The 10,505-nt window shown below is 47.1% G+C and overlaps 1 protein-coding gene across 1 annotated transcript; it reads left to right on the forward strand.

The window, feature by feature from the left end:
- Positions 1-2,615: 2,615 nt before the first annotated feature.
- On the forward strand, positions 2,616-8,285 carry LOC105824383 (HLA class II histocompatibility antigen, DQ beta 1 chain-like). The gene is made up of 6 exons (XM_012661810.1): positions 2,616-2,933; positions 4,355-4,624; positions 5,877-6,158; positions 6,695-6,805; positions 7,293-7,316; positions 7,912-8,285. The coding sequence occupies exons 1-6, from the start codon at positions 2,825-2,827 to the stop codon at positions 7,923-7,925; spliced, it is 810 nt and encodes a 269-aa protein (XP_012517264.1). The 5' UTR covers positions 2,616-2,824; the 3' UTR covers positions 7,926-8,285.
- The last annotated feature ends 2,220 nt before the right edge of the window (positions 8,286-10,505 follow it).

Here is a 10,505-nt window from a genome sequence, read left to right on the forward strand (position 1 = left end):
AGCAAGGAAGCGGTGGAGAAGAAACACCATGGTGCCATAGCCTTTCTCTCTTTCAACCTTCTGATCTCCTGCTGGTGCCTCCCACTGGCTGAGTCCAGTTAGAAGCTAGCTGGAAAGTCACACCACATGATGCAATCCTTAGCTTAGCCTTTGAGGCACAGAGCAGGACCTAATAAGGACAGAGAAAGGACCTGGTGAGCTAAACTAAGAATAACTAGCATAAGCATATTTCTATGACCACATGGGGAATCAACTATAGGATGAAGCCAATGCTGGTAGACGGAAGGGCAGAAAGTTAGAAATAATTATGTCTGTGTTGACATGGATATAGACTGAATCAATCAACCCCCTAAGACTGTACTATTTCTGGACTTTCTATTATAAAATATAATAAGTGTCCTTAATATATAAGACATTTTCAATTGATGTTTTTGCTACCTGAAGGCAAAGCATACTATCTAATATTAGAATACTTTACCTTTTGCTTGGTGTGCATAATTATAGAACACATCCCCTTCTTCTTGAATTTCCTCCCTCCTCCACCCTGACAAACCACAAATACAAATCTGTTGCATGAAGCATTTTCTACTGAAGTTTTCAGGCTTATATGGAGGGTTCATATATCACAGTGAAATGCAAAAAACAAAAATACATTAGATATCTTCTGGCTATGTTATTTTAAGTTTCTCTCTGACTACTCCACCTCCTAGAACCAACACTTCCTCTGAGAAGCACACCCACAGGGCCTGTCCTTAAACCCTGTCTTGACCTCTACATCATCAAGTCCCCATTCTTCTCCTCTTGAAAAATTATTTATGAATTAATCCTACAAATCATCATCTTTAGGCCTATGCTGCCCTGAGTACTGCAGCAGGGCTATGGACAATGCAGAGAACTGGAGAGAGGGCTGGGCCAGAGGAAGCACCTGGCGGAACTCCAAACCAGAGCCGTTCCAGTGTTGGCCAATCAGAAAAGGGTTCTAAACGGACACTTCTGTTGCTAGTTGAAAAGTCCGCGGTGAACAGGCCTATGAAAGTGGGAAATCCCCAGGCCTGGTACAGATCTGCAGCCTTCCTTTCCCAGCTTCAGAAGAGAAGTGACAGAACCTTTAGGACAGGAGGGAGGGGGATAGGTCAGAGGCCTCTGTTTATTCTGTGGGGCTCTGAGGTGGGGGCCAGGACATTGAAGGCACCTTCAAGGTCCCTTTCTGACCACTCTTCTTTGCCCCTAACCCCATTCCAGGTCTGAATGTGGTTCCTTCTTCATGCTTCAGTTGCACCAGGGGAGACCCTCCTTATGCTAGGGTGTCCCTGATCCCAAGGATGCCATTGCTGGTGGAAGCCCAGCAACAGCTTTCCCAGTCTTAGGTGCCCTAGAACCACGCACCTAATACAGAATATTGGAATAATTCCATTCACGTGCCACTAATGAAAACTTCTTGTCGCTGCCTCTTCCTTATTCTGTCTCCCTGGCAAACTCCTTACATTCTGTTTTCAGATTCTCTCCTCTATTTTAAAAGGAGAACCCAGAATACACCAAAGAGAGAGGGATGGGTTGTCATGTGTAGGGTTGCTATTAATGTTTAGCAGGCGTTGTTCTAATCATTTACAACCATTCAGTACTACCCTTAGATATGTGCAAGAGGAGTCTTACAAATAATAAATTTATTAAAAAACACATCAATATTCCTGCCATTTGGGATTTGGCATTTAGAGCTGGCACAGCACAATCTATCACTTTAAACACCTGTCCCCTCATTAATACCATACAGGCCCCAGGAAATGATTCTCCACATTTTTTGCTCTCTGTCCTCAAAACTAAAGGTAACTGTGCCCAAAGGCTGTAAAAATTTGTGTTTTGTGCCTTTGCAGACATCAGATGACCCATTTCATGGTTCAGAGGGGATTTAAGCTGATGAAGAGTTTATAAGAGAAAAGTCAACTTAAAATTAAACATTTCAAATACTTCCACTTAAAGAGAATGAATGTAATGGATTCTTGCATAATAAAATATCCCTTGGCAGCAGGGTTGGGTGTCACTTTTTGTTGCTTGTTTGCTTGTTCCACATATTAACTTGATATTTCCAAAAATTACACATGACAGCTGAGAAAATTTTTGCAATATTAAACAATTTATATTGCTCTTAAATTTGTATACATGAAGATCTAGATGAAAATGCATAAAATAATGATCTGCATTTTACAAAAAGAAGCCTGCAGCAAAAAGAAGTTCTGTAATTTTTTGGCTCTTACAAAGCACATTAGTGGTAGAATTACAACTCAAAACCATTTCCCTCTAATAATTCTGGTCTTTCCACTGAAACTTAAGCTCCTCAGTGTTTAAAAATACTAGACATGAGCAACTCTGTGACAACAAATTTTTGTCCCCTAAAATATAATTCCTACTTATTTTCCCTTACTAAAAATCCCAAATGTAAGGACAATAGGTTTTAAATAAACATCACAAAGATGTCTACTCTTGAATCACTTTTCTCTTTTGGTTCCCTAAACGTCTAAAGCATTCAATCTTCAGATCTAGACAGGCATAGTCTATAATTTGATCTAGACAGGCATCAAACGTTCATCCATTGCAATTCAATGAAAATATAGTGCCAGGCATTGGATTGAGAACCTTCATAAAATATGTCTGCCCAGAGACAGATGATGTCCTGTAGCTCCAGTGCTGATTGGTTCCCTTCCTAGGGACTCTCCAATGCCACCATGCATGGAAGCTTTCACAAGTTTTTATTCTCTGAGGTGGGCACATCAGATCCATCAGGGGTGAGCTGTGTTGACTACCATTACTTTTTCGCTTGTTCTCAATCATGTCTTGGGAGATGGCTCTGCGGATCCCGGGAGGCCTCTGGACAGCGGCTGTGATGGTGATTCCGCTGATGCTGAGCAGCCCAGTGGCTGAGGGCAGAGACTCTCCCGGTAAGTGCGGGCAGCGGCTCTCCAGAGCCACCACTCTGGGGAACAGGCTCTCCTGGGGCTGGGTACGTAGGGGGGCGATCTCTACGGTCTCAGAACACAGTCTTTTATACTTTTCCCTTTTCTGGGAAGAGGGCTGTGTTACAGTCTCACGTCCACCTTCCAACGACAGGTGAGCACAGCCTCTATCCCATGGGCTCAAACCTGGAGATGTTATAACGGAGGAGGAGACAAAGTGTGTATCTGGCAGAGACAGGACAAAGTGAGCGTGGGGTTCATTTCAAAGACACGAGTTTCTCCAAAGACACAGATTTGTTATTTTAGGGTTGCCTGAAACCTTGTCTGGATTAACCCTATGGGATTCTGGATTAGGGAAACTAGGACAGCAATGGTCCCTAGAGTCTCAGCATTGAGGAAGAAAACTCCACCTTCCTGACTCTAGGGGAAGGGTTCACGGAGGCAAACTCTTGGGATTTGAGGTGGGTCAACTGGTGACCACAGACGGGGAGTCTTAACTTCACGTTTCATTGAGTTATGGGAAATAATGACGAGTGGGGTTCAGACTTGAGTTGATGGTGGACTAAACTTAGCAGGATGTGAAGGATGTAGGGAGGTGAAATGATACATACTGAGAAGCCACTCGTTTCAGACACAGGGTCCGTATCTTTGTATAAATTCTGTCTCAGGCTTCCGGACACCCCTCTGTGTATAACTATGACTTTACACAATTACACGTGTGATAGGGAGACTCTGTTAAGCAACCTGCCCAAGGCGGCGACGGGCACAGCTTTACAGGCATCAAATTTATCTGATTCCAGGGCTCGTGTTCTTCGCATGAATACGGTGGAGGTGAAGGTCCCTTCTCGCCACTCGGCAGGCAGGAACCTCACACTCCAGTTGCGTGGGGTGGCAGGAACCCAGGCTAAACCGGGACTTGGAGGGAAGGAAGGGCTTGCCCAGGGAGCAAGAGGGTGTGCTTGTCGGGACAAGGACAAGCTTGATGCCCGCCAGGTTCTAGGCCTTGCGCGCCAGTCCCTTGAACTCCGGTGCTTATGCGGATCCTTGTCTCGGAGGTTCCGGGAACCCTGAGGAAAATGAGACTTCCTGGGAGAGCGCCCCGGCCCCTCTAGGGACAGGGGTCTCCGTAAAATCCACGCGACAGGCCCGGGCAGGGGTCGCGGCTGTTAGCGACTGGGCCACCCCAGCCCCGTAGGAACGCGGATTCCGGATTCCGGAAGGCCTCGGAGGCGGGAGGCTGGGGGAGGACCGCGCGGGGGGCAGGGCCGGGCACGGCGCTGGGTCGGGTCGGAACCGAGAGTTCGCCGGCCGCGGCCAAACGGGTTTCGGGCTCAGGCGACCTCAGCGCCGGGCGGCGGGGGCTGCGGGCACGGGCTGCCGGCTGACCCGCGGGCGATTTCCCGCAGAGGATTTCGTGTTCCAGTTTAAGGGTTTCTGCTACTTTACCAACGGGACGGAGCGCGTGCGGCTTGTGACCAGATTCATCTACAACCTGGAGGAGCACCTGCGCTTCGACAGCGACGTGGGGGAGTACCGGGCGGTGACGCCGCTGGGCCGGCCGGAAGCCGAGTACTGGAACAGCCAGAAGGACTTCCTGGAGCAGAGGCGGGCCGAGTTGGACACGGTGTGCAAACACAACTACGAGATTGAAAAGGGCTCCATCTTGCAGCGGCGAGGTGAGCGCTGCCGCCCTCCGCGGGGCCCACGCTCGGAGTAAGCGAGCGACTGGTAATTAAACTCACTCGAGGGCTAAAAGAACATCAGTGGGAAAAGAGAATATGAAAGAACATATATCATCAAATAAGTAAAGAATGCACTAAATATTTAGAATCGCTTCACAGCAAGGGACTAAGGGAGGCGCAGTAAAATGGTTCTATGGATAAAGGGTAAGATATATGAAATAGGTAGGGAGGTGTGCGATATTCAATCCCCAGTGGCAATCTGAGAAGACGAGGTAATTGAGGCGTGGGCAGGCGATGATTTCAAGTCTTCCCTGCTTTCCCTTCAGAGCATATAAACTTGTGAAATAGCACAATCCTTTGCCAGTTTCTGTTGCTAGATTACAATTTCTGTCAAGTCAGGATGTGATCTGTCGTTTATCTTTGGATCCCTAGTACTTATATTCGTAAAATGAAGGAACGAATGAATGAAGTAAGTACAGATGGCATAGATGATGAGGAGATGGAAGTTTGTGTATTTGAGGATATAAACTTTTGTGGGGAGTTCACCACAGAAGGGCACTGAGGTCAGGGTAAGCCAAACGCTGAGGGCGTGCTGTGTGGACTGGCAACGTGCAAGAGGTGAGTTTGTTAGTCTTGCTGGCTGAGGACTGTGGAGTACAGGCTGCATGAGAACCATTGCTCTGTAAGAGGACGTGACGGTTCTTTGCTGACTAGACGTAGAAATGTCTGTACGTTCTTATTTCTCAGTCCACGTTACTATTCTCCTGGCCCTGACTCCTGGGAATGGCCTCACACCAGCAGGGGGCAGTCAAAGCCGCTGTATTTTCTCTACTATGGGGAGCACTGGGACTAAGAAAACTGTGTCCCTGTCCTAGAATGAGTCAATAGAGCCCATCCTGATGGTACCTTCAATTTCTATCAGTGAGGAAGGAAAAGTAGTCCAAGTTTATTATTGTTATTATTTTTAATTTTATTAATACTGGCCTATATAATATATTGATTTATAATTTTAAGGTGATTCAATTTTGTAAACATAGTAACTCCCATAGAATGATTAGACTCTGAAGAGTAAGCTGACTGACATGTGTCATTGAGCTAATAAATGGCAGAGCTTGGATTCTAATCTAAGACTTGGGCTCCAGTGATATTTCCACTCTGGTACCAAAGAGGGACTCTTCCCCATGGGAGACTTGCCATGTGGTCTCACATCGCACTCATGTCTTTTTCTGTCTGTTACTCTTCTCAGTGGAGCCTACAGTGACCATCTCCCCATCCAGGACAGAGGCTCTAAACCACCACAACATGCTGGTCTGCTCAGTGACAGATTTCTATCCAGGCCAGATCAGGGTCCGGTGGCTGCGGAATGACCAGGAGGAGACAGCCGGCGTTGTGTCCACCCCACTTATTAGGAATGGAGACTGGACCTTCCAGATCCTGGTGATGCTGGAAATGACCCCCCAGCAGGGAGATGTCTACACCTGCCACGTGGAGCACCCCAGCCTCCAGAGCCCCATCACCGTGGAGTGGCGTAAGGGGAAATCTGTTTTCTTCTGCTGTGGGCTTCGCAAAACAAAAGGCAGAGCTCCCTCTGGCCTATGCCATCCCATCCCTTATCCCTGATGTCACTGCTGAGCTGGGAATCACAGGAGACTTATCTCTTGAGACTCTGAAAAGCGAAAGAGAGCACCTGTTGCTCCATGGCAAGGGCATCAGAAGAATTCTTATATAATTGTCTTTCAGATACTAGTGAGATCTCTGTATACACTGTGGCCCTGGAACTCAGCCCTGATACTCTGAGGGACTGACTGTTATGGCTGGTGACAGGCTTCTTAGGGCCTGAGGTTACGGATGTGCTCCTCCTGAGGAGCAGGGATCCGCTTCCCCTCTCCCTCACCCACCCACTGTGTCCAAGGCTGTTCCTTCCCTTCCCTAGGGGTGGTCAGAATGGAGAACGAGGTTCCCGTGACACCTCCCTCTCCTGCACCTCAGACTGGACTTCAAGTCCTCAGCAGGGACACTGTGGGGTATGGGGACAAATGCTGACACTCGGGCTCTGCTCCCCAGGGGCTCAGTCTGAATCTGCCCAGGGCAAGATGCTGAGTGGTGTCGGGGGCCTTGTGCTGGGGCTGATATTCCTCGGGCTGGGCCTTGTCATCCGTCGCAGGAGTCAGAAAGGTGAGGAACGCTGGGGGGACTTGGGGAAGATGGGCGATGGGCTGGGCCCGAGACCCTTTGTTCAGAGTCTCTGCCTCTAGGTGCAGCTCTTTCCTCCTGACCCTGAAAAGGAGGCGGGGCTGGTGGTGGGAGGAGATGGAACAACCTAGGGGAGGCCTTGGAATCTGATTGTGCTGGTTGAAAGGGAGCCGAGCAGAGGTGGTGGGTGGAGTTTATTGTGGGACGTCCTTACTGTTCATTATTGTCTCACTAGCTCCTTTCCAAAAGCTTCCTCCACGAAGAGGGTCAGAGCCTTGGCTTCCCTTCCTTCTAGTGACAATTTCATTTGTTTTGCTGGATTTTAGCTTGAGGCAGTTAAGGCCTGTGGAACAGGTTGGGGAGAGAATATAACTCTCCGATTAAGTTGCATGTGTCATTTCCCTTTCAAGTGAGTGAGAGTGTGGCTATTTGTGTAATGAGACTTTCTCTGTGTAACTTCCTTTCGTAGGACCTCGTGGGCCGCCACCAGCAGGTAATATTTCTGTTCTGATTCACTGGGGACAGGGGACAGGTATAAGAAGGAAGGGCATGAGGGGAGTGTACTGGGCACTTTGTTCATAGCCCGTTCCGTTCTATGGGGATCAAGAGTTAAGGGAAAATTTGCCTAGTTTCTATAAAACCTCCAAAGATTATTCCCTAGAATTAAGTCATAACTTTGTAGCATCTTTGTATGAAACTTGGAGTCAAAACCACACCTTAGGTGATAGACACCAGGGTTATGTCTACTTTGTGCCACATATTAGTGGCTGCTGCCTGTAGGTATTTACCAGTGACTGGAAGAGGCTTCTAGTGATAGAAACAGGGTAGTTATCATCCGGTTTACTAAAAAGGTTGAGCCCTTCATATTCCCCAGAAGGATAACAGCTGTTGCCCAACTCCCCAACAGCTGTGTCAGCTGAATTCCATGTCCTCATTAGCTGATTTCACCTTAACACAGAGATATTGGGGGAGGTGATGATGTACCCTAGACCTCAGCTTTCTCTGCCTGGTGCTGCAGAGGCCCGAGGGGAGGGAGGACAGTGTGTCCTCAAGGTCCCCTGTGCTGATCACCCCTCTCTCTTTTACAGGGCTCCTGCACTGACTCCTGAGGACTGTTTGACTGGGATTGGTTATCATTCTTCCATAATGCCCGCCTGTCTGCCCTGAATTCCCAGCCACCTGTGTCAGCCTGACCCCTCTGAGCTCAGAGTCCTATAGTGACTGTCAGGCAGCCACCAGGTCACCTCCTGTGACCCCTGCCCCAAGGATCTGGCTGTGAACCTGCTTCCTGCACTGACCAGAGCCTCTGCCTGTGCGCTGCCAGCTGCGTCTACTCGACCCCAAGGGGCTGCTCTGTTTCCATTCTGCTCCCCACAGACCGCTCAAGAGAAGCACATCAAATCCATCTACCTGACTTTAGAACTTTTTAAAAATAATTAAACATGATTATGAGTTATTTTTACTCTAAGCTTTCTTAACTGGGTGGAGGCAGGAAACCACTGCAGAAGGAAGGAACATATTTTGAGGTGACCCAGCCAACGTGTGGCCAGAAGGAGGGGTTGCTCCTTGAAAGGAGACTAGAAGCATCTTGGGTGCCTTGTGAGGGCAGGCAGAAGAGGTAGAAAATCAGTTCTCTTGCCACATCTTTCACAGTTCTTAATATTGATGTTCAGTGCAATGGCCTTGAGATATCCCAGTCTGTCTTCCAGTTTGCTGAGTATTGTGCAAGTAAACATGGTGGAATTGTCTGGGGACGTACACAGTGACCACTGGTGTCACAGACAGCCAAACTGATGTTTCAGATATATCCTGCCAAGCTACATTGATCAAGGCTGATTTTTATTTTTGAGAAAGTAGAAAGTAGAATCAAATTAAATTACTATTCTTAGTTCTAAATGATAGAAACCCAACTCAAATTTATTTTTTTCATGTAGCAAGGAAGTCTGGGGTTGTCAACTTCAGAAGTGACTAAATGGAGATATTCAATGAGATCTTCATCTTTCTCTTCTCTCTCTTCTTGTCTGAGTCCATTTTGTGTTGCTATAGAGGAATACGTGAGATTGGGTCATTTATAAAGAAAGAAGGTTCATTTGGCTCATGGTTCTTTGGGCTATGTAAGAAGCATGGCACCAGCATGAGCATCTGGCGAGGGCCTCAAGCTGCTTGCACTCATGGTGGGAAAAGGGGACCAGAGATCACACCATGAGAGATGAAGCAAGAGAGAGAAGGGGGGAGGTTCTAGGCTGTTTTTAACAACCAGCTCTCTTGGAGACTAGTAGAGCAGAGAACTCACTCATCCCTGAGGGAGGGCATTAATCTAATCACGAGAGCTCCTCCCCCATGACCTAACACCTTCCATTAGGCCTCGCCTCCAACACTGGGGATCAGATTTCAGTATGAGGTTTGGTGGGGACAAGCATCCAAATCATAGCAGGCACTGTCGTACACCACAGGAGTCAAGAGGGAGTGACACTCCTAGGGAAATGGGCAGGGTTTATGCTGGGTTGTCCCAGGAGCCTTTGGTCTTTGTGTGTAGCTCTGTGCTTTTAACCCTGCAAAGAAAAAGGGAGGGCAGGGATTGAACCAGACTCATAGTTTAGGGTGATACTGAAATCTGATTTTTCTAGTTGAAGCTTAATAATCAGGGTGGGCGTGGAGTATATTTTAGGAGATTCTTACAGTTCAACATTGTCACCCTGGCCCCATGCTGGAAGAGTCCTTTTTAATAAGAGGACCAGAGTCTTCTTGCCTTCCTTCCAGTGACAGTTTCATAGAAGCAATTATTTTTGCACCCAGATTTCATTGGGTAATGTAATCTTTAATTGATAATTAAAATAACAAATACTTCCTTTATAAACAAGTTTGCTAACAAAAAGGACTGGCCCTTAGTAGTATGTACCTTGGAGGAAAGTGTATGGGTGTACTAGAGACAACTAACCAGTCGTGAGCATTTGTCCTTACCTTAAATATTAATAAGATCAGTATGTCCTTCAAAGACAGTGGTGCTCACAAATATTCCAAAGCTCTGGTACATTCCCCTAACAGCCTCTGCTGTTAGGTTGGGGTCATGTGACTAGTACCAGCCAGTGAGGCTTACAGGTGGATATAGGATCTATTTTGTCTTCCGCCGCTACCAAAAACCTGGAAGCCATTGTTGAGGGGAGGGTGTATAAGGTCGTGAAAACTCCATAACCTGAATCCCTTGAATGGCCGTGGAACTGAGTCCATTTTATTGATTTAAGCAAACTGAGATTCAATTTTTGCTGAAGATTAGTACCTTACTGCAATATAACCTTGCCCTTCCTAACTACTGGGAGATATTTAACTGAAAGGAGAGGGTTCATAAGTTAATAGGACGAACGAATTGAGTTAATGGAAGTTAAGAGACTCTGCATTTTCATGAACATTTGTTTGTTTTCTTCCACCATAATATGTACTGTGTATTTCCAATGACTAGAATAGTGCTTTTGTGGTAGATACTGTCCTGTTTCATCTAGAGTCCTCTCTTTAGCACTGAAGGATTTATTCCCTCAGTTGCTGGGAATGTTGCTGGCTGACAGCCCTCCCCTGAAATTTTCTTAGGTGACAAGAGCTGCCACACCCAATTCTACCCCACTTCTCTGAGCAAACCCATCCCCAGTTACTGGTGAGTGTGGGGGCTGTCAAGGCCCTGAAACCTTCC

Source organism: Propithecus coquereli, unplaced genomic scaffold (genome assembly GCF_000956105.1).
Source record: "Propithecus coquereli isolate 6110/MARCELLA unplaced genomic scaffold, Pcoq_1.0 Scaffold734, whole genome shotgun sequence".
Taxonomy (NCBI): Eukaryota; Metazoa; Chordata; class Mammalia; order Primates; family Indriidae; genus Propithecus; species Propithecus coquereli.

Coding starts and splice junctions, on each gene's coding strand:
- LOC105824383 (XM_012661810.1), top strand. CDS start 2,825: ATGTCTTGGGAGATGGCTCTGCGGATCCCGGGAGGCCTCTGGACAGCG. Junction 2,934..4,354: donor TGAGGGCAGAGACTCTCCCG/GTAAGTGCGGGC, acceptor GATTTCCCGCAG/AGGATTTCGTGTTCCAGTTT. Junction 6,159..6,694: donor CCCCATCACCGTGGAGTGGC/GTAAGGGGAAAT, acceptor TCTGCTCCCCAG/GGGCTCAGTCTGAATCTGCC.